Consider the following 23968-nt stretch of genomic DNA (forward strand, 5'->3'; position numbering starts at 1 on the left):
ACAGGAATAGCTGTGGCAGCAGTATTATAAGACAAAAAGACCCCATCGTAGGGAAACATTGATTTGATTTCGTTGCCTAGGGCTGATGTTAAAACAATGCTGAATACATAAACAAGAGAAGACACAAACCCTCTATGGTCTAATGTAAAAAAAAAACTAACTAGAAAACTGTAAAAGTGCTTATGTTGTTGTTGTTTTATAGTCAGAGTAAGACATTTTAAATTCAGTTAAGACTTACACAGCAGCAAGTGAAGCGACTTTGTTTTACGAGGCTTTCTTATGTGACTTTTCAAAAACTGTTCGACAAAAACCAAAACATTGATTGTCTTCAAGTTCGGGGATTTTGTGTCCTCCCCTCATGTAACACACGGGTCATTTATTTTATTATTCATACGAACATTAGGATTGTTGTGTGGCTTTAAAAGACGTTTTCTGTAACCGTGTCCGTCTCTAACAGGGGATTAATTCACGTCTGTTACAGTGAAAAATGCACACTAACACATTTACAGCATGACGACTCTCCTACAGTGTGTACTTATTATGCTTCATAGATATGTGTCTCCTGTCTCACAGCTGTTTTTGTTGTGAGATTGTGACCCAAAAAAGTGTCACTTGTGAGTGTATTCCTTCAAGCGTTTTCTCAATTTAACTTAAACAACCTTCAACTTTCTGTTTCTGAATCTGAGATTAATTTAACTCAAAGTTAAACTCTGATCGAACATGAGGGGGAACGATGTAAAAAATATGCATCAAAATGTACAAAAGTTCTTATTTTCCTCCTAGAACTATTGTTTATGGAGCACACAAATACACTGCAGATCTGAACAGGGAGCGTGGCAGTTCTGTTATGCAGCCATCTTAATTTGAAGTTACAGCCACAGGTAGTATTTGAGTTTTTTGGATCAGTCTGAGGGGGACCAAAACGTGGAAAATAATAGACAAAGAAAAAAAGAATAAGACATGCAGTGTGTTGATGATGAAGTCATCTAAAGGAAACAGGAAGGTCTTAAAGTCTTCCACAGTGAACTGCTCTAACCTGACCTGGATATAAAAAGTGCAATATAAACTGGGCCTTACTGAGGGACAGATGTAATGTGCATTAGTTAGCCCGTGTTATTGTTAGCTAATAAGGAATAACAGAATATGCTGTTATTAGTGAAATTGGGTTAGTGTTCAAATTTCAAGATACGCCTTTTTATTTGATAAATATTCAAAACTAACTTCATCTTCTTAATTTATGTAATCAAAATATGTGTGTGTTAAAACCTCACCTTGATGTGATTCAACATGAAGAGAAATAAAAGCCCTTTTTACAGTGAGATTCAACCACAGCGCTGTGAGGAAGCTCCGCCATCGCTCCGCCATCGCTCCACCTTTGTACTTCTACCATGAACCACACAATGCCGTAATTTAGAGTAACCCCACTCACATGGTGAAGTAGTGTTGTGTGCATGACATTTTGAGATGGGGCACATGGTTTGGGGTTTTCTGGTAATAGTCATATCCAAGAGCAAAGTAAGCACTGACCTAAATGTAGGTTCCCACCATAGCATTGCTAAATACACTGGACATTTCCTTTTTTTTCTCAGAGAAATTGAAGCAGTTTTAGGCACAAAGTAACCATACACAATGAATTGTCAACGCTTTATATTTTTTCAGAGCCTTTTCTGTGTGAAAGTACCCAAAAAATGTATTTTTAAGACTGAATTGTCTTCCTGTTTGTACAGCGGATCTCCTTTACTAAACAGACCTTACCCTTTTAGCATTTTTAGTGATTATATTAGCTGATGTTGCTATGGTTATTATCAGAGAAAACCATGTACTCCAGTTGGACAGTCAACGCAAAGAAGACCCTGAAATATGTAATGAAAAACAGGAAATGGTTGCTCACAAAAACACCTTTGAAACATCCATTAGCACTGGGTAACCTCTTAAGTCAATGTGGAAAGTTCAGCTACATTGGTACAGTGGTACTCGGCATTGACGGCCATTACTACTTACTTGGCAGATATTTTGCTGTTTATTATACAATTGACTCTCTCAGGTTTGCATGAAGAGCAAATAAGTGTTGGTTGGGAGCCGAATGTAATAGAACCTCATTAGTAATTTCGACAGGTACAACAATGATATTTGGCTCAAGGGGATCTGAAGCACTCCCGTCGTCTGTGTAATGTGTCGTCTCCTGATCAGTAGGCTGTTGGTTTGCTAGAGTTTCTAAAGCAACCTGATCCATCTCCTCTGCAAGGTCCACATTGCTGCCGTAGAGAACTCCCATCCTTCGTGCTAGCATCCCCACTTTTTCCGGTGGCTCTTCGCCTTCATTACTTCTACCCTTCCTTTTACAGCGGTTCATAAAAGCAGCATGGCGTAAGCAGCGTTTTAGCAGGTGGTTACGGTAAACCCTCTGGATCACCACGGCAGCATTCTGCTCTTCTTTGTGGCGCACCGTTGTGGTAATTGGTGCAAAGGAGTCTGAGGTGGGGTTGTTCAAGACGAACTTAGCCTCAATGCTCTCCCGCATTGCTGCCATCTCCACCGTGTCTCCCAAGACCATCTGTGTGACGGCCAACAAGACATCAAGGCAGTGGATCCTGTCCCCAATCACCAGGGGCAGATCCATTTCAATCAGGCGGAACAGGTTTGGTTTGGCTACTCTTAGCGGCTCCTGCAAGGTATCACAAAAGTCTGAGAGCTGGCTATACTCAATAAACATAGTTCCATCTATGTCAAACTTCTCCCAAGTCTCATTGAACATTTCAAAGTCATCCTCACAGAGAGCATCTCCACTCTCTTCTTGTGCTACATTGAAGTTCTCTAAGATGATGGCGATGTACATGTTGACCACCACTAAGAATGAGACGATGATGTAACCGCAGAAGAATATCATGCTCATGCCTGGGTTGCCACAGTTACCCCTAACGTCCGTGCCAGGGTTCTCAAAGTCCGGATCACAGTCTGGAGGCTCCTTGTTCAGCATTGGAAGCAAGAGTCCATCCCATCCGGCGGATGTTGTGATCTCAAACAAGCAGATAATGCTTCCACCAAATGTCTCAAAATTAAATATATCATCGATTCCAGACTCCTTTTTGACATAAGCAAAGTTTGACATGCCAAAGATGGAGAAAATGAACATAATGAGGAAGAGAAGTAGACCAATATTGAACAAGGCAGGAAGTGACATCATCAGAGCGAAGAGAAGCGTCCGAATACCCTTAGCTCCTTTAATAAGACGGAGAATCCTTCCTATCCTCGCCAGTCTGATCACTCTGAACAGAGTCGGGGAAACAAAGTACTTCTCGATTATGTCTGAGAGCATTGTACCTGACATAAACAGAGAGAAACTTCAATCAGAGACCCTTAAAAAAAACATGGTAACACAATAAAGCATTGTAATAAGTATAATTCACATCTGTGCTTCTAGGTATAAAATACCTACCAGCTATGGACAATATGACCACGACAAAATCAAAAACGTTCCATCCATTGGTGAAAAAGTATTGTCGTAGAGCAAAGAGCTTTAGCACACACTCTCCAGTGAACACAACGATGAAAGACACGTTTACTTTAAAGAGGAAATCTTCCTTCTCTGCACTTTGGTTATCCGTCTCCACCATCATGGTCACCATGTTGAGGCAGATTAGCACCATGATGAAGATGTCAAAGAACTGCTGACTGATGAAGTCAAACACCATTCCCTGGATTAGGTTCTGTAGGTCAAAGAGAGATCTGGGGTCATTAGGTCAGTTCACACAAGCAGTGTGCAGAAAAGGTCAGCCCAGGGGTCACTAATGACAGTGTCATACCAAGCATGCCCACCCGATGTCATTACTTTGCCTTAGCAAGTTCATCATTTTCAACATCATTGATGTAGTTTCAAAATACACTAAGTTTGAGTCTTTCCCAACCAATATTACACACATTTCTCACATCTATTATGGTAATTTAAATATGCATGCAGTTGTATATGCATGACATACAGTTGGACGGGGAATCGGCTTTTGCGGCTTCTTGGAACCAAGTTTCTTCATGGCATCATAGTACTTCTTTTGTTCCTCAGTCATAAAGAGGTCTTTATCTCCAAAGTAAAGAAACACACAATACAACAATTATTTTAGGTATTTCAATTTGGTGACAACCTTTGTGTGGTCCAGAATGTATCAATGGTTTGACGTGTTATTAGTGTAGTACTTATCTTTTTCTTTTGTTGGTTGAAATTGTCAATAATGACACCAATGAAGAGGTTGAGTGTGAAGAAAGAGCCAAAGATGATAAAAATCACAAAGTAAATGTACATGTAGAGGTTGATCTCATAAGAAGGTTGCTCCTTTACCTAAAAAACCCAAAACATATAGAGCATTACGATGTTATAGTGAAAGTTTGACAACTGTCTGTAGAGGCGTCTAAATGGTTAAGTGGTATTTGCAAAGTAAAGCCTGCTGACATTGTTTGCTGGTGCTATATTATTCAAATGTTAAACCCTCCCCTGCCAACATTGCACACTTGCAGCTGCAAATAAAACGAACAACAGCCAGAGCAAAAATCCTGCTGGCGGATTGGCAACTTTGGTTGACCCATCAACAGTCGCGACCATCGATACTTGGCTGGAAGACGTAGTTAAAGCTGTTTGTAAACAGGCGAAAAGCTGCCTTGTGACTTTCTCTTCATATCACATCAACTATATTCTTTATAATTGTGTAATTTTCACAACAAATACCCAAGTATAATCCAAACTCAAACCCAATATCAGTAAAGTTCAGACAATCTTAAATGACAATATTTCAGTTCTTGGCTGAAACTAATTATTGCTACTGAGATGCTTTTCTCAATAAGCCACCAATATTTAGATAGAACCTTATTGTGGATTTGGGTTCGATTGGGGAATTTATCACAAATTGTTCTCCTGTTGTCATTTTTCCCAGGCATGCTGCCATAGATGCCTTATTCCCAATACTGCAAGTAGTTTCCTCACCATTGTTCAATATAATTCAGTTAAAGTTACTTAACAGACATTTATTTAAATTCAAATTGAGAGTATTACTTCAAGTAGCAAAGATTTCTTTGCAGCACTGGATAAAAGGTTACACTGGAATATGATACTAACCAGAAAGGGGCACTTGTTGATCCAAAGGTTGGGTTCACTTTACCCTAACCATCTTTCACATATTTATTCATTTAACTAAAAGTGCAGAGCAGTGCTTGTGGTGGAAGGGAGGAAGAATATGTACTCTGTATACCCTTTAAAAAACTGTTTGAACACTGTTGTTGACAAAATAGTTAAGTTATTCAAGAGTTATTCTGTAATTGTATTGATGTAATTACTCCATTGTAATAAGTTTTCTTAATAACTGTTAAGATATGATGGGATTTTAAATTCACCAAAAAGCAATGTATTCACAGAATAGATTCAGACTGATGTTGAAGGCTATTTTTTCTGCTTTTAGCATTACTATACATTACCTCTCTTGAGTCAACAGCAGCATACATGATGTCCATCCAACCTTTGAAGGTTGCCTAAAGTAACAGAGCATTGGTTTAAGGACTTTGTCATTGAACACAAGTTTTATTTCTCCAAGATTTACCAACACTTTCATAATGTAAGCAGCACTCCTCACCACTTGAAGTAGGGACAGGTAGCCTTTTCCCACATTGTCATAATTTACTTTGACATTGACCCAGCGCGCCTCCTGTGTGGTTTCCTTGAGAGCAAGGCAGTCGCTCATGTTGTTGACCACATCCATGGGGAAAAGCTCCTCCGTGGTGGTGTTGATGCAGCGGTAGAACTTCCCGGCAAACAGGTTAACTCCCATGATGCTGAAGATGAGCCAGAATATAAGACAAACCAGCAATACGTTGAAGATGGAGGGAATTGCTCCTACAAGAGCGTTCACCACCACCTGCCCAAAAGAGACAACTTTGTCAGAATTAAGGGAAGTGAACTTTTTAGGAGTTAGCACCAAACATGCTTTGCCATCAAGTTTTATCAGTAATCTTACCTGACTTGGCTCTGTCTCAGCAGCAATGGTGTGTGCATGCATTCAACACACAGGGGAAAGCCAGTCACGTTATTGTGATTACCATTACCAACAGTATAAAAGAAGTGTAGCTAGCAGCGACCAAATTGGGATGCAAGGTCAGTAAAAGCAATTTTATCAGCTAATGCTAGTAAAAGCTTGGTATCCAGGTACATCTGTAATTCATGGAGCTGTGGTATTTATTGAGATGCTAAAGTTGCAAGCAGTCAGTCTATGTACAGTTTTTTTTATTTTTGTAAATCTTTGTTAGCCAAGCAAATTGCTTTACCATGTTTTTTTCAGCCAATAACATACCCTCATCCCCTCAAATCTTGACAGCGCTCGAAGAGGTCTTAGTGCCCTGAGAGTTCTGAGGGATTTGATTGGTCCTAGGTCAGAGTAGCCCATCCAGTTGGCAAATAAACTAATCAGGGAAATCTGTGGTAGAATCAAAACATTTCCTATTCAAGTGTTACAACAGACTTTGATTGACATAAAACTTGAACAGTCTGTATTAAGAAATCCAAACTTACATCTACAATGAAGAAATCCAACCAACACCAAGCATTGGTGAAATAGGTCTTGAAGCCGTATGCCACCCATTTAAGGAGCATCTCAATGATGAAGATGTAGGTGAAGACTTTGTCAGCAAACTCCAGAATAATTTTAATGGTTCGACGTCTTTCAATGTGTATGTCTTCAAAGGCCTGCCAAAACAAGATTTGAGATGGCTAGATCAGTTTCCCCAACAGTAATACAGTACCTTAACACTATCATAAACAGTCAACATGTCTAAATTTGTTGCACTGATGACAGCACTCACCAGAGCTCCACTGCTGAGAAGGATCATAAAGATAATGAAGGTTTCAAACCAGTCATGCTCCACAATAGTGAAGCAAGTCCTACGAAGGTTCCACCACTTCTTGCCTCGACCTTGGGTGATGTCTACAGTCAGACATGGCCAGCGCCTCACACAGTCTGTGGAAAGGGAGAAATCAAAGATTCAGAGTTAATCAAAAAATGTCAGATTAGGTTTCAACAGAAAAAGCACTGATACTGAAAATAAATGTTTTTAATACCGTCAGTGAAGCAGGCCTCTGGCTCCACGGGGTCTGGCTCTTCTTCCTCCACTTCTTCTGGTTCAGGCTCAGGTGGCTGATAGTCCACTGTGCTACACACTGAAGAATCCCCATCATTTAAAGCACCCTTGAGCTAGTCAAGAATTACAATTGAAGCTCAGTCACAAAGCCACCATACAAAATAAAACATTTACCCACATTTATTTTTTAGCAAAAACCAAGTAATGACCTCAGCATAATGTTAAGTGCCATTCTACAGAATTACTTACTTTGACATCTCCCAGCATACTGTTTTTATCTTCTATGTTCTTGAAAAACACAGAAAAGAGAATGAAGTTCATAATCTTCTGTCCATATTTACAAAATCATTACTCTTAGCACAGACTCATCCGTGCAGTTTTTTTTTCACATAATATGGTTTATGAAGTGTATGCCTTGTTTAAAATTGTGCAAGGTTGTTAAATACATGAGTCAATTATAATGAATATGCAAAAGGCATCTTGTCAAAATGAATGCAAAAAAGCTTTACATACATTTAAGTTGAGGAATATTTGCCCCTCCTCCCATTCACTTTTGAATGAAAGAAATCAATTTGTAATTGATTATACCAACTTAAGTTTGCATGATTGATGTTCAGTACTTACTCTATCGTGTTGGCTAAATTTGTCAGATGACTTCACTGAGTCATTAGCATTGTCAGCATCATCTTCATCCTCATCCTCATCCTCATCGTCGTCACCAAGGTTTTCAAAGTCTGACTCTCCCAGGGCGATTGGAACATTGAGATTCAGCTCTCTGTCCACAATAACTCCAGAAGGCCGGCCTTCAACCAAACTATTACAAATCCCATCTGCCATTTTGAAATTCTGACCAGTGTCCAAGTGGTTCATTTCAATTTGCTCTGTTTTAGGCTCCTCGTCATTTGCCAGGCCTTCACCAGGCTCATCGGTGACCTTGGGCTCTCTGCCAAGAGTCTGCAGAATTGTTCGAATGATAAACGCTTTGAACCAGTCGATGCCACGTGTGATCCTGCCTAGAGCGATCTGGAGATTGTTCATCTCTCCATCATCGTCCCCTGTTGAGAGGTTGTCTCCACTGAACGAGCTGAGCAACAAGGCCAGGAAGAGGTTCAACACCTGAAAAGAGAAAGTCATGAAGGTAATAAAGATATGCACTAAATCTTCGAAACACAACTTCAACAGTCTCCATTTCGTACCTTGATGAGGAAAGACAAAAATGTTGTTGCAAGTGATTCAAACGATCCTTATTTAGTTTACTTTAGAGTTCCATATGAGTCTTTACTTCGTCTGCAGATTAAATAACTATACGTTGATACTATACTAACTATACATAGCCACTGATTGCTGAGTCAAAATATTGTCACTGCCAGACTAAACACAAAAGTCTAGGCTGTCTCAAATACACCTCACATGTAAAATTGGTTGTATGATGGCACATCAGTAAATATAATGTTGTCTGCCTCCTGTTGCAGACACAGTTATCTTTAGTTTCTGAAACCTGTGAGTCGATTTCTCCATTCCTATTCCCCTGATTTAGCGGGAGATCATAGTTACACAAGCCAGGGCCAGGATGAGCCTGTGCAGGAGCTGTGAATCAGTTAAGAGGGCTTAGTGGAAAAGATGAGATGCACAAACCCCAAGCTCCACAGGGAAGGATTAGAAACTGATATGATGACATAAGTGTCTGCGATGCTCAAAATAATGCTCCTAGAATCTCAAAATTATCACTCCTTTCATTTCCCAGTTGTTAAAGCAGCTGTTTGTTTATGTGAGATGTTTGATCTTTATCTTAAAGGAATAATTGGACATGTTGAAGCCAACAGCAGTTCACCTTCTTGCAGATTGTTGGCATTGACAGTCCAAAAACACTCCCTGTAGGTTAAATTTGAAGATTTAGCCATCAATAGTTTAGCTTAGTTTAGCTTTGTTAGCACAAAGCCTACACAACAGGGGTACCAAAACTTTGCCATGCCAAAGATAGACCCTATAAAGTATTAGCCTTTGGCAAGGACCCCCTATTATTTAAGGAATAGTTTGACATTTTGAAGATTAAAATTACATTGTAACTGAAATTGGAGTGGTTTCTTCTGATGGAGATAGATATTTTAGGGAGGCAAAAAAAAGATGCATAAGTTCATAAAGAATGAAAATAATGTTGATGAAATTCAGAACCATTTTTGATCATGATTGGGCTGAAGTGAAGAAATAATAGTCACAAATGACCTGCAAACACTCCAAACATTTAAGTTGTGCCCACTCTGCTTTATAAACTGTGACGCTGATGGTCCAATATGATAACCTCTCCATCAATTGCAGTGCTATCGAATGACTTTTCCTTAACACCCAGTCCCCCTGCCACTTGAGCTCTGCTCGCTCAGCTGTCTGTGTTTGTTCCCTTGGTGGCACTAACTTGCTTGAGCCAGATCTTAGCACACACTCAAGGTCAAAACCACTGTTTGGTAGCTTAAGTCATTTGATTTAAATAGAAACATCATCCTGTGAAGTGTGTAAGTATATTATTTGCATTCATTGCAGAGCAAATAGTGTGCATTGTGTGGTAAGAGTTGAGGGTTTTGGAGTAATGCAAGACTCGAAGACGGCCATGATATTTTGGCAACGCAATGCCATCACAATATTTTTGTTAGCTTGTCAGTGAGCCATTTCCGTTCCATATCTATAAATAATTTAACAGGAAATGGTTTTGGCTTCAGTCATTGAATAAGTGGCTGAAATTATGCCAAATAGCAATCATCTGTATCAATCTGTACATCTAAGAGGCCAATGGAAAATGCCAGGGACAGTATTTCCATTCCGCAGACACTCAGAATTCTTCCCTGAGCGTAACAGTCAGCTGCCTCTTTATCCCCAAAGACCCGAAAGTTAAGTGCAACTGAATCAATTAAACCTTGGATCAACTGTACTTATAATAACTCAAATTTGTTGTAATGCCCCCTGGTGGATACGATTTTCTCCCCAGCTGTGTCTCTGTCCTTGGCATCTATAAGCTGAGGGGTTAACAATAGCCTGCTGGGATATGCAGCCACAAATCTCATGGCATTATAGTCAGCTCACAGTTTGATTTAGAAAGATTTTCAAAAACGACTTGACAGATTTACAGCCTCGCAGTTATGACAGTTATACAGAGTTTAGATATTGAATGTGTAGTAGAGTGGCAGCATCTCAACATTTGTGGATAGCAGCAACTTTAAAGTGACAAAACAGCAAAAAGACATGAATCATCCTATCTACCAACCTTGATCATTATATGTAACAATTGTATTTAAGTGAAACTGAGCTGTGTAACAACAGTCATCGCTTCTACTGTACTCATGTATCAGATTTAGTTTTCAGACCAGTAGTTGCACTGGAAGAAAACCTTCATTATTTTCAGAGACCGTCTTTGCACAGTGTGTTATCGATGCAAAGGGCTGTGTTCTTCTCAACACAGTACAACATTTGGATGTCTTCAAACACTGAAGAGCTAGAGTGAGGCAAGAGTCACCAAGGACAGGTCATCAGTCAATCAATTGGCTCAATAACATCGAGCCAACTTACATAACTTGCATTTCTTTGGATTGCTGGAGAAAGGTGGAAACCAGGACCATTCTGCTGTCACACCATGATACTTCCCGATGGAATACAGAATGATTGTTTATCTCCACTACGCGGTACCTAAAGCTAAGGGCTCTCTACAGAGGAACCCCTTATACAATTTGTATTTTGGTGTGAATGCCAAGGTAAGAAGTAATATTGGCATATCTCAGATTGAAGATGAGTAATTGTTGCACTTACCACAAGATTTCCAATGACCATGACCATCATGAAGACAACTAAACACATCCCAGCTCCAGCCACCTCCATGCAGTCCCACATAGTCTCAATCCACTCCCCACACAGGATGCGGAAGACGATGAGGAACGAGTGGAAGAAGTCGTTCATGTGCCAGCGTGGCAGCTCGCACTCCGTGGATATCTTGCACACGCAGTCCTTATAGCTCTTGCCAAAGAGTTGCATACCCACCACGGCAAAGATAAAGACGATGATGGCCAGCACTAACGTCAGGTTTCCTAAAGCTCCCACTGAGTTGCCAATGATCTTGATCAACATGTTGAGCGTTGGCCAGGACTTTGCTAGTTTGAAGACTCTAAGCTATCTCCAAAACAAGACAGAAAGAAACAAAGACATTTAATACTGAGTTAGAAAGTAATCTCAGTATCAATCATCAATCATTGTTTCTCACCAGACGGAAAGACCTGAGGACTGAAAGGCCCTGGACATTTGCCAGCCCCAACTCCACCAGGCTGAGAGTGACAATAATGCTGTCAAAAATGTTCCAGCCAACCTGAAAGTAGTAGTAGGGGTCCATGGCAATAAGCTTGAAGAACATTTCTGCTGTGAAGATCCCAGTGAAAACCTGTGAAGGATGGAAGGGTAGATGCATTTCTGTTAACGGGCACTCGTAAAAAGAGATCAGAAGGGAATATTTCTGCATTTACATTAGAATGTACTGTTATACATATTTACCAAATTCCCAACTGAGAGCATGTTGTCAAACTCTGGGGTCATGGGGTAGTGCTCCATGGCCATGAAGAGCGTGTTGAGCACGATGCAGATGGTGATGCCCAAATCCACAAAAGGGTCCATGACCACAAACAGCACCCACTTTTTAAACATCACCCACTGCGGGCAGAAATCCCACTTTAGGAACATGTCGGCAAACTTGTACCAGGCAGGTGGGCACGGCCTCTGAGCCTCCTCCAACTCTAGACAAAAAGACAGGCAAAATATGTTGGTAGTCTACTGTCGTTTAATCAAAGCATATCCATTGCATTTAATTGATATGCTAACAGAAAGCAATGATGAGTGTCTCTCCTGTGCCAAGTTAAAGTTGAGCTGAAATATCTAAAGCTTAACACCTTGAGGTCTTGACACGTGATGTTGACAGGATTTTTTTTTTAACACACGTTTGATTAGATTGATTATAATGAGTTCAAGACAATGCTACTGTATTGGTCTTGGATAGATTTGTGTATAATGTTAACAACCGCTTGATAATCTTAGCAATCACATTTCGAATTAGAGCATTTCCTGTGACAAACTGCAACTAAGCCTTGTGTATTTTTTAATTCCCTGAAGGAACTTTACACTTCTGGATGGGTACTGCCCGCTGTATAAAAGTTACCAGGGAAAGTTTCACTAGTTCTGTGTCATCCACTTTGTAAAGGCATTAATCCAGCATCAAGTGGTTGTATATGAATATTGCCATACCTTCCATAGCAGCTGCTGTAAGCACAGTCAGAGCACTTGCAGTTCTCTGTGTCAGGCCTGGTTGATCCAGATAAAGCATGCTGTGCACAGAGCCCAATGACTTCTCTCTTAGTTCATACTCTGCAGCAGACTGTGAAATATGAAATACATGTTTTAGTTGCAAACTCATGATATCACCCAAAGGGTTTAACAACAACATGTTTTCATATTATATTCGAAGAACTGTTGCTACCAGCATTTCAATCAGCTAACTGTCATCTTTCAGGCATGATAATCAAACTTTGACCAGAGGGCGACAAACAAACCTGGTCCATGGTTGGTGCTCTTATAAGCAGACGGGGAACAAGTCTTCCATTACAGTCCTTGACGACTTCTTCATGTTCAAGGCTTGTTTCATCATCTGCCAACTCAGATACAGTGTGATGACTAAGTGACTTTTTACTGATTAGTGTGGCTCGACTCCCAAGAACTTGAGCCTGTTGGAATGAAGTACAACGATTCTTACCATTGCCTCAGTCTTACTACAAACACTAAGAATGTTTTGGGAAGTAACAATGTTGAAAGAAAATATCCAGTTATATTGTTAACCATTGGCTTACTCCTTGCTGAAGTTACCTGTTCCTGATTCTTGAGTTGCAGCAGTAGCCTCTGGAACTCTTCTTCTTTCTCTATGGCCTCTCGCTGAGTTGCCTCATTCTGTTCATCATAAGCCATGGCTACCACAGCCAGGATGAGATTGATGAGGTAGAAGGAGCCCAGAAAGATGATCACAACAAAGAACAGCATGTATGTCTTGCCAGCTGACCGCAGGACCTGTGTTTGGAGCAAAAAAGAAGCTACGAGAACTAAGGACAATTTTATTTTCATAACTTGAATTTTAAAGAGAAAACTTCCAGTTAAAGGTCATAAATGTGTCTGGAACAAACAAAAAAGGGCCAACCAGCTGGAACAGGTTCTCCCAGTAGTCTTGGGTCATCAGTCTGAAGAGGGCCAGGAAGGCCCAGCCAAAAGAGTCAAAACTGGTGTAGCCAAAGTTGGGGTTCCTCCCAGCCTTCATGCATGTGTATCCTTCTGGGCACTTTCTATCAACAAAAAGTCAGTATGCCACAATTGTTCTGCATCAAATCAAACTCAATGGAAAACTATTATGATAGAAGTTAAAAAGATACATTTTTTTTCTTAGAGTCGACATTGAAAGACTCCATTTGTCCCGACAGATGAATTGGTCATGAAAGTATGTACAGTACATACCCAGCGTCAGAGCTGTTTCCACAAAGTAGAGCATCGGGGCTGCCTTCCAAGTAATAGTGATTATCTAAACCAACAAAAGCAAGAAACAGTGAGATATATATTTTAGCAAGTCACAGTAAGAAATACTTTATTGATTTATATGTAAATCATACCTGAGTTTTCAATGTATTCTATGAAATTGAAGGTACTGTTGGAATACGTTGTATCATTGAAACCCATTGTGTTGTTGAAGGACGCAGTGTCATTAAATGTGTCAGTGATGTTTAAGAAGTCATCTATGGGCCATCGTATACATTTCTGACGAAGGTTTCCCATAAAAAGTTGAAGGCCAACAAGAGCAAACACGGCGAGGGCAAAGACAGTTAAAATCATGACATCCACCATTTTCTTCACTGACTGGATCAAAGCGCCCACGATGGTTTTCAAACCTGACAAAGTACAGATAGCAGAGATAGTTAGTGGCAGGTTATTGGAAGTCGTATGGCGACAGAAATTGCTGACCAGTGTAAAAAAATATTCAAATACGACTGGGAACGTTCACCTTACCAGGAATCACAGTAATTGTTTTAAGGGCTCGAAGTACACGAAATGTCCTGAGGGCTGACACATTTCCAAGGTCAACAAACTCAGTGACATATCTGTTGAAAGACATTTATACAACTGTCAAAGACAATAACTATTTAGGACTCAACATATTATCACTTCATATTTTCTATTGTAATCAGCATCAGTGGAAAAGTCTTTCAAATGCACAGAACATTTTACAGATCTGAATATTAGCCTTCATAGTAGCTCATAGTGTTTCAACTCTGAACTGTTGCATACGTAAGCAATGGGATTATTAAAAAAAAGTTAAATGTAAAAGATGTACATCAGAACCATGTTTCCAATTCTATCAACAACATCAGTTAGATGGTAGTGCAGTCAGATACTTACGCCATGCTGATCACCATGAAATCCAGCCAATTCCATGGATCTCGAAGGAATGTAAAAGATCCAACACAAAATCCTCTTGACAACACTTTGACTGTTGCTTCAACGGTATAGATACCAGTGAAAACATACCTAGAAACAAGATGTCCATCCCAAGTTAGTATATGTTTTAAATAAGACACAAACGACTGAAGTGAACACCACAATAATGAAGTACTCACTCAACAGTTTTACTCCATGCTGGTGGATTGCTCATCGTCATGAATACACAATTCGCTAGAATCGTTATCATGATGAACATGCTAAATAATTTAAATCAGGGTTAAGGAAACAAACTTGGACATTGAAGGTATTAGTAGACATCTTAGCTGTTCACTTCATTCAACATGTCATGACACAGTAGTTCAAAGGATATGAATGTATGAGAATTTTAATGGCTCCTCTTCTAACCAAACTAAAGGGGCTCAGAATGTAGCAAGCGGGCTCAGCATTGAACCTGAAGATTGTGTTTCCTTTGCTGATCACAATGAATGTCTGAAAAAAACACAGATTAACTGTATAAATAAACGGCATAAACAGAGACATGCATGCAGTAGTCGTTACATTTTTTTAGGTAAAAAATAATTTATTGCTCAAAGGCAAATATAACTTTCTTTATTGGTGTGTGAGCCTAGATTTGCTGAGACTGACGCTTTGTGCTTTGTAGAAGGAGTCCAGGTCTTCCAAAGGTGTGTTGAGCATCTCTGGGGGAGGGTCTCCATAGATCAAGGGCAAACTCTTGCCCGCCTCCAGATCCGGATGCGGGGCCAATGACTCTTCCCCCTCATGGCCCTCTACTTCTGTGGCCTTTTTTCTTTCCTCCTTGAGCCGCTCGATCTCCGCCAGGGATTCCTGGGTGAAGCGGCGGAACACAGCGATGCCTGGGGGAGGGAGCAGTGACGCCATCTTCGCATTGCGAAGAGTTACCACCGCACCGGGGTTTCCCTACAAGGAGCTGTTGAAACAAAAATTTTGGGAAAAAAACAAAATTTAAGATGTGTTTTGCTGCACCAACACAAGACACACATGATTACCCGAAGCAGTTTTCTTCATTATAACAATTGAAAACCCTTAAATGGACCAAGAGATTAATCTAAGGTGATATTCTAACATAAATGTTGGTGTTTAAAAAAAAATAAAAAAATGTAATATTTATTTTTGGGCATTTATTGGAGAGACAGGACAGTGGATAGAGATGGAAACCAGGGAGAGAGAGAGTGGGGATCGACATAGGAGCCACAGGTTGGATCCGAACACCCACTGCGCCACCAGCGCCCAATTGTTGGTGTTTTTGACCAAACAATTTAAAACTCCTAGATATCTGAAACCTATGACGGGGGTAAGATAAAGACACAGCTGTGTTCAAAGGGGCCAAAAGCCAAAAGGTTTTAAAACCTCTTGTGCCAAAAGCCAATACTTGTGCCATACTAGTTTCAAACATTGGTTAGGGTTGCTTTGAACTGTTTCCAAACCCCTCCCACTCCCTTGTTCTGGCCCATCAACGTCTCTGACCCTGCTCCCCTCACATCACCACGAGCACTCAAGAGTGTCAAGATGTTCAACAAAAAAAAAAAAGAGACACCCAGGACAGGAGCTTGGACTTTCCCACCGTTCTAAACAGACCATGACATTACTTATGTAGCAACATCAGATTACTTATTAGCTTAGCAGACGCTGCAGCACAGGTCCAAGTGGCATTTGCTTTCATCCTTTGATGTATTCAGCAACCTGTCTGCTTTCGTCTGGAGCAGCCAAGGTTAGGCTGGGGTATCACTGACATAATGAAGCAGTGCTTTTCTGGCCTTAGTGCAAAATGTATTAACGCTTCTAAAAAGTTGAGACATAGAAGAATCGTAAAAATATTAGTTGTTATATAACTATACAACAGTACTTTACAAATTAATGATTCAAATGTGCAAAGCTTATTCTTGTTGAAAGGGAAAACCGCTTTGCAAGAGTGCAAAAATATCACCATGCATATGAGACTTTGCATGAGGTTAAGTCAAATTAAATGCACATCAGATTTGACATGCAATCAAGAAAACAATTGCTTTGTGACTAGACACAGGATTTTGCCTAAGAAGAAAAGGATTTTAAAAGGTTTACAGCAGTAGCCTTTAGAAACACAGATTAAACAAACTACCCAAATTATTCAAAGCATTGCCTTTTGACATTTCCTCTTACAAAACGTCTATAAAGGTTTACTGTGCAAGAAAGAATACACACGTCACCATGCCGAAGAACAAACCAGTAACAAGCTGTAACAGGCGTTCATACATGTAAAGAACGGTAAACCGAGTCATCAAGATGTCAAAAAGAGATGCATCAATACACAGAGTGTTGCCATTGATCACCCACAATAATGTATGTGGATACCCCCCAAAAAACCACCTCACTTTAACAAAAAAAATATACATTCACATCCACATGAGGAGGTGCACACTAGCAGAGATACGGTGGCTGCCCAGCTGCTACAGGCAATCAAGACGGCGCGTCGTATTACAGAGGCCCGATGACTCTGCTCATTCCTTCCTGGCTGAGCTTTCGCTCTGCGCCTCACATCCCTCCGATAAACAGGACAGCATGCCAACTTATCTTACCAGGCTGACTCCCCTCTCTACTACCTTCTATCTTACATGGGGCCCCAAACACACTAAGCTTCAGACTCCACACCCGTATCCGCTCTTTACATCCCCCCTGCCACCCTGCTACATGACACTTGAGGCTCTAAGTTCCTCTTTATTACAATGCAGACTTCAAGGATTTCATCTGAGCCCTATCACTCATCAAAGCCCCATTTCATATCAATCAAACTCCCGTCTGACAGGATCTCTTTTCTCCAATAAACCTGCAATAAAAAACAATATCAGCAGAGTTCCCGTTACCATTCATGCCACTTAGTAACCTCTACCCTACACCTTCCTACTTCTTCCTTTGCACTGCCTCCCAAGCCAGTTTCCCCCCTCATCATCCCATTTCAAAACCCCCATTCTGGGAGCCATGGGCCCGCCACCCCTCAACCGTGAGCCAACCTTAAAATACACATCCTGAGACTGGATGTGTTTCTCCTGTGCTTATGGGGAACATTTCCTGATTGCATTACATCACGCTGTTACTGCTGAAGCCATCAAGTGTCGCTTTTAAAAAAAGCTTAGTCCCTCAATTGAACGCTTGCCAATCTCAGAAGAGTCCTCCTAAGGAGGTTGTGGCCTTGTCTGCTACGTCAGTCAGGTAAATAATATGTTTTTGACACCATATCTACATTTATCAGTGTGTGGTTCATTACAGGAAAAGCCAAGACTGCAGGCAGGTTTGTGATATTCAGTATCAGTCAAAATTGATTCTGTGTATCACACTGAAACTGAATTCCAGAAAATCTGACTTGATTTCTAAGTTTGAGCGGACACTTTAAATATCGATGGTTATCATATGGCGTTCACAGATTGCCAGTTAAAGGTGTCAGACTTACTTCCCTTGCCCCCCGTGCAAAACGAGAAATGGTGGGGCTAAGTCGTTCCATCACTGATCTGCCATCAGCGGTAATGAGGGAAGACTGTCGCGATGCGTCACTTCAGAGCTGAGGCGGAACAGCGCTGTGTGTGTGTGCATGCCTCAGTGTGTGTGTGTGTGTGTGTGTATGTGAAGCTCCCGCTGTGTGCTCACATACTATGCCTCTTGTGCTCCCGCAATGTGTAAGAACAAAGGTGCAATGACGGCAGAACTGCATAACGGCGCGGTTGGGGAAGAGCAATTTAGATGTAGACAATGTGCCACATTAAACATACTGGTAACCAGATTTTTTTTTTAATGACCTCCTGGCCACAGTACACTTAATCTTACATGAGCCCCTCTGATAAGAGGTTACAAGTCCCCAAATCTGGGAACCCTTCGGCAATAATCGTATGTTAGACGACATACTGTATATGTCTCTGGGAATGGATTCAAATTTCTCCTTAATTCCGGGGAAGCCAGCTGTTGGCATTGAACGACCATATACCACACTTGGCTGATGCATAGTTCTTCAATACAAATTGGATTACAAATGTACTGTGAGTGGAAACCAGTTAACTTTCCATGCTAAAAATCCAGACTTCAGTGTTTAAGTTGGGGCCTTGTGATCTTTATTCACAGAAAAAATGAATTACAAGTGAACCCAAAATGTGCATAATATGCAATAGTCATGACTGATCCTATCCATGTACTGTGAGAGGTCAAGCAGGAAATACTTCAAAGTCGAGACAGACACTGCTGAGTACCAAAGCAAATCAAAATGAAATGGATAATCATGGACAAAAGAGGGAAAAGGTCCTGCAGAAATACATTTCAAAGGGCACTGGTGATAAAACTTGCAACGGCCAAATTATATCCACCAGTCCATCCCTGATAACAAGCGTTTGTATATGCCTAGTGACTGGATGTAAATGCTGGTTGGCCATAGATTTTGCTGGATGTTCAAATACCTTTTCTATACTGAGAGAGTAATGTGAGGTGACTTAACAATAGGCCTTTATGACCATTTGTTGATCAGATGTTTTGGTTACCAGATAAATCTCAGGGTCAATGACATAAATCCTAGCACCCCCAACCTCCCCGTAAAATGTGTTAAAGGGGCCCAACAAACTATTTTACAGTAAGCGTTCAAATGGTTAGGCACCGCTTGTTTCATCAAAGGCTTTTTGTGTGTTTATTTTTGTGTGGAATTTGTTAAACGCTGACTACATCCATCAAATCCACAGAAATCCCCGAATCAATCAACTAAGTTTAGTTTAACTTCAGGGGCCCGGCCGAAGACAATCGGCTCATTACATGAGTGTGCTCGTTCAGTCGCTCCGTGGACAGCTGGCTCACTGGGGACGAGGAGGGGAATGTTAGATTTCAGAAGCCTTCCCCGACAGTAATATATATATCACCTTGCATGTCAGTGAAGGCCCATGTGACCTCTGACATTCCGGTTGAGGATATAGACCGGGTAATGTAGACACTTCTCCGTTACACTAGCCGGCTGTGGAATGCGAATGCCAATATTCACCTCCGGATACCAGCCAATCTCGCGTTTGGCTTTTGTCGCAAAGGGTAGCATGAGTTCATACAGCCCAAGGGGTTGTGCCATTTCTCATAACAGTGAAGACGTTTCGCACACTAGAGTTCCTATTTCTCGAGTCACTAATATGATCAGTGAAACATCAGAATTCCTTTTTTTCGATTTATGTACTTCCTCGGATAATTAAAGAATACCAGTATGGAAAATACTGAGAGCGTTCTGCTTAACTGGGAGTTGAGCAGAAACTCCCCTTTGAAGGAAAACATCCAACAAAGCTGGGATCTTCACCAAACACTTTTAAACTGCTGTTGTAATTAATGACGCAGTGTAAGGACAAAGATATTCAAATGAATTTTAACGACTTGTTGGCTTGACTCTGCTGCCCTGAAAATGCCTGGAGTTCAAAGACAAGCGGAGTGTCAACATGGCAAATGTCTCAGTCCCCTCATTATGCAGCACTTACCCCTCCGGGAATGTGGTGAAGTTGTAAACAACAGATCCGCAGGGCAAACAAGGGCTTTTATCCACGCGTCCTTTGACATTTGCCGCAGCTCTCTTTTTTTCCCCCCTCTGTTTTCTCACGGGGTCAAATCACAACAGTGTACTTTACTCTCTCCCAGCTTGCTTCAACACCTCGTCACCTCACCGGTTAACCTTATATTTCAAACCCTATAGGGAGCCATATTAAAAACAGACCTCTTCACCTGTTGCTCTTCCTAACATGTCATTGTACATTTTGCAATCCATGGCTGCGTGTTGACTGAAATTATCAGCATTTATTTTGCTTCAGTAGGTACTCAGGGTCAAGCCCTTGGAGGCTCAAATTCTTATTTTGACGTCTTTATCAGATGAGTGCACATTAGAGTTAGTTGCAGACATTATGATGACATTAAGAGGACAGCTGCTGTCATTTGCGGTATGCTTCTGTCGGAGAGCTGTGAAGACCATAGCGTGATCTCCCTCCTGCAGGCAGATGGTCGGAGGGCTAACAGATGTATAGGCCAAACAATGTCTGATATACAGAGGCCAACAACATATTCAACCACTACTAATGTATTCCTTTTGGATCAAATGATGATGTTAATAAGAGAAGGCAAACCTTAAATGTACTAAGAAATTGTGTTATCCTTTAATGTCGTCTCTGAAACAACTTTACAAACACATTGCCACTGACTCAAACTGACCCATTTGGCCTTTGCTTGCTGCTCAGTAATCTGAGTAGATTACATGTGGAAGTGATATGGAGAATATTCCATCCAGCTTGTCAGGGACCAGCGGGAGCTATTATCATATTCATTACACCAATCAAGTCCTTAAAAACATATACATATAGGAAGGAGCCATAGAAGAATAATCAACATTTTGTGGTTCACATACAGATAGTTGTTGAGTAAAAAAAAACGACCTGTACTGTATGAGAAATGCACTTGAGTTAAAATTGGGGAAATGAGGAAATCCGGTTGTGAATTTTTAAGCGGGAAATAAAGTTTTCATCTTTAACCTCATTTCACCTTTTGAATCCTCTGGAAAAAAAAAAAAAAGCGGGGGCTCAGCCAAGCAGTCACATGGGCCTACTTGGTGAAAGAAACTCAAAACCAACACCTTCTGCGTCCAAGAACATGTGATGTGATGCGCGACACACAAACACACTCGGGCAGACGAAGACCTCTGATACGTCTTGACGGGTTACGCAAAGCACCAAATATGTATCAAATGTTGCTTAATGCACAGATGATGACAGGTGAAAAAAAAAATTCGGTGGAGAGTTCAACACAGGGGAGATTAACTTTGAATTTGATATCGAGAAATGATGTGATGAAACTCACTCAACTTAAAAACCCTTCTTCATGATCCCCATCCACAATGTGTTTTTCTTCATTCTTCATTCTTAAGAGCAGCAGATAGCTTAAACACCTGCCTCCATGTTTTGCACTATGTCCAAAAATGTGCTTCCCCTGCGAGGAGCCAGGCTGTAGACCCACACCACTGATGTGAGCGGCATGGATTAACAGCAGAGAAACAGTGTCTTTGAGCATCCACAGCATCACAGTATCTTGCCCATCTGCCATGAAGACATGAGCTAAAAATACAACTTTGCCCCTGTGGGAGGAGGCGTAGAGGGGTTGAGAAGGTTGCAAAGTGTCCACACTGGACATTAAAGCCAAGTAGCTGGAGAAGGAATTAAACCTGGCAGGTGAAGACTTGTAGCTGTTGTGATGCTCAGGCTTGATTTTTCTCATTCTGTGGCATTATAAGTAGTAACACAGTGGTCAAGAGCAGTCAGCTCCACAACACAGGCACTCAAATGCTTCCTCGTACATAAGCACGGTCGAGAAGTCATAAATCTACCAATTCCAAATTTGACCTAAGCTCAATTACAGGCCTGTGTTTATTAATGGAACAAAGCACTTGTATTAAAACACGTCTTTGTATTTGATTTCCTTCGCTGTTTTGAGAACAGAGATAAAAAAATATCTTGTAGTGAGACCTTTTTAAACCATTTCTGTAAATGAAAGTGCAGAATAGGTCTCTGTTAGTTGATTAAAGAACAGTGCAATACAGTTATACATGGAGAAAATCAAACCGTTGCACAGAAAAAGAGTACTAAAACTCTTCTACTGTTTCATCTAGAGAAAAGTAAGCATCGAGGTAAAAGCTGGCAACTTAAATAATCAACACAGCAAGTCATGAACCTGCAGAAAAACCTTTTCATTCTGAGCTTCATGCAGGACTTCAGCTCAATGACTCGTGGAAGACAACACAAGCCATGTGGCAGCTCACCTCGGACGGCAAAGCAACAAAATATTCCAACAGAATCCAGCAAATGTAGAAAAAAACAAATCCAGTTTTGTGTCAAGCCTCAGCCTGAGGACGTAATTCTCCCCGTGGCAGCCAGCGAGGGGCTGCAGGACAGCTGTTGCTGACGCAGAGTGGTGTCCTGCAGTGAAACCGGAGGAGTCCAGTCCAGGTAGGATCAGATCAGACCTTTTGACACTTCTGCAGCGGAACCGCGGCCCGGTTCCAACACAGCTGGTAGCTGCTGCTGCTCGCACACAACTCTAGTAGAAAGTTAAATGAGCCGGTTTGTTTGAGCTGAGGGGCAGGTGCAGCAACACGGATGAAACCTTCAGCTGGAATTACTCTCCTGCAGATACCACAAACAGGGAGCACAGATTCCTCTCATTTGTAAATCTATTATCTTATTGGTATCTGATTATACACTTCTTTAATGTCTAAATACTTATATATAACTATAATAATTATTTACTCATCCAGTCACTGCACAATAATAACTGTATATACTCTGTCACTGCACTATAACTTCACTTATTTGCACTTTATCTCTCTTTATATATTTGTTTAATTAATCAGTCACTGCAAAATAATAACTATATACTCTTTCAGTCACCACAACTGTCTATTTATTTATTATTATTATCATTCATTCACTGAACAGCAATTGCTCTGGACACTTTTTGCATATTTCTCTTTCATATCACCACAAATATATTTTTGTTTTTGTAAACGCTGCTGTTTAGGATTGCTGCTAACAAAGTTTCGTTGTGTCCTTGTATACAATGATAATAATAAAGATTCTATCTATCTATCTACTTCATGTCTAATGTTTTTAGCTTACTCTTTTATTGAGAGTGCCTTTTGTTTTATTGTTTAAATGATTAATAAATACATAGTTTACCCTGTAAGACCTTTGCAAACCTTCTTATGTGAAGATTCTATTGGAAATGTTTAATATGTATTATTATTCACTAGTGTTGAAGTAATTGTAAATAATGCAAAGACTTAAAAATAAAATCACGTCTATACACATTTTGCAATTTGATTTGTACACAATCAATTAGTCAGCAGGAGAAACTATTTTGTTAATTCGCTACGTGATTACTGCCATAAATGTTGAGGTCAGGGACCTGGTTGTGATAATTGTGACAGCTCAGGATCAAAGTTGTCTACAGGGTTATCGGATGATGAATCTGGCTCCTTTCCCTTACTTTCCTACAAAAGAAGCTAGGGAGGCAATTTTTAAAAATGTGTCAGAGGAGGACATCCTTTTCTTTTGTCAGAAAAAACTGGTTAATGAAAGGATTTTTTTTTGTGTAGGGTTCATTTGTAATAAAAAAAAAATGTTGATTTGTTTAAATATGAAGATAAAGATAAAGAGATAAAAGATCACCTTTATTGATTTTGCATTACAGCAGCTCAAGAAAACAGGAAACAGGAATATAATTATTAAAAATAAAAATAGAAGTTAAAAATCAAACATAAGTTGAATAAAAAAATACTATAATAGAAAATTATGTTCTTTGTTGA

The 23968-nt window shown here is 40.4% G+C and overlaps 1 protein-coding gene across 1 annotated transcript; it reads right to left on the reverse strand.

Moving 5' to 3' along the window:
* Window positions 1-1747: 1747 nt before the first annotated feature.
* scn4aa (sodium channel, voltage-gated, type IV, alpha, a) lies at window positions 1748-23338 on the reverse strand. The gene is made up of 27 exons (XM_061028375.1): window positions 22424-23338; window positions 15253-15556; window positions 14978-15096; window positions 14784-14873; window positions 14566-14694; window positions 14176-14267; window positions 13782-14057; window positions 13630-13693; window positions 13319-13460; window positions 12994-13191; window positions 12684-12854; window positions 12379-12508; window positions 11635-11873; window positions 11351-11524; window positions 10903-11259; window positions 7735-8226; window positions 7360-7398; window positions 7091-7223; window positions 6835-6989; window positions 6545-6718; window positions 6327-6449; window positions 5613-5894; window positions 5458-5511; window positions 4193-4330; window positions 3978-4082; window positions 3437-3707; window positions 1748-3321 (listed from the first exon to the last, which is right to left on the reverse strand). The coding sequence occupies exons 2-27, from the start codon at window positions 15505-15507 to the stop codon at window positions 2024-2026; spliced, it is 5700 nt and encodes a 1899-aa protein (XP_060884358.1). The 5' UTR covers window positions 15508-15556; window positions 22424-23338; the 3' UTR covers window positions 1748-2023.
* Window positions 23339-23968: the final 630 nt, after the last annotated feature.

Source organism: Labrus mixtus, chromosome 21 (assembly GCF_963584025.1).
Source record: "Labrus mixtus chromosome 21, fLabMix1.1, whole genome shotgun sequence".
Classification (NCBI taxonomy): Eukaryota; Metazoa; Chordata; class Actinopteri; order Labriformes; family Labridae; genus Labrus; species Labrus mixtus.

What these genes read in the sequence shown, in the direction of transcription:
- scn4aa (XM_061028375.1), bottom strand. Translation starts at nt 15,507, where the DNA reads ATGGCGTCACTGCTCCCTCCCCCAGGCATCGCTGTGTTCCGCCGCTTC. An exon ending in TGGTCATTGGAAATCTTGTG is followed by an intron (nt 8,227 to 10,902) that starts GTAAGTGCAACA and finishes TTCTCTTTTCAG; the next exon opens with GTGTTGAACCTCTTCCTGGC. An exon ending in CAAGATTTGAGGGGATGAGG is followed by an intron (nt 5,895 to 6,326) that starts GTATGTTATTGG and finishes TCTTTTGGGCAG; the next exon opens with GTGGTGGTGAACGCTCTTGT.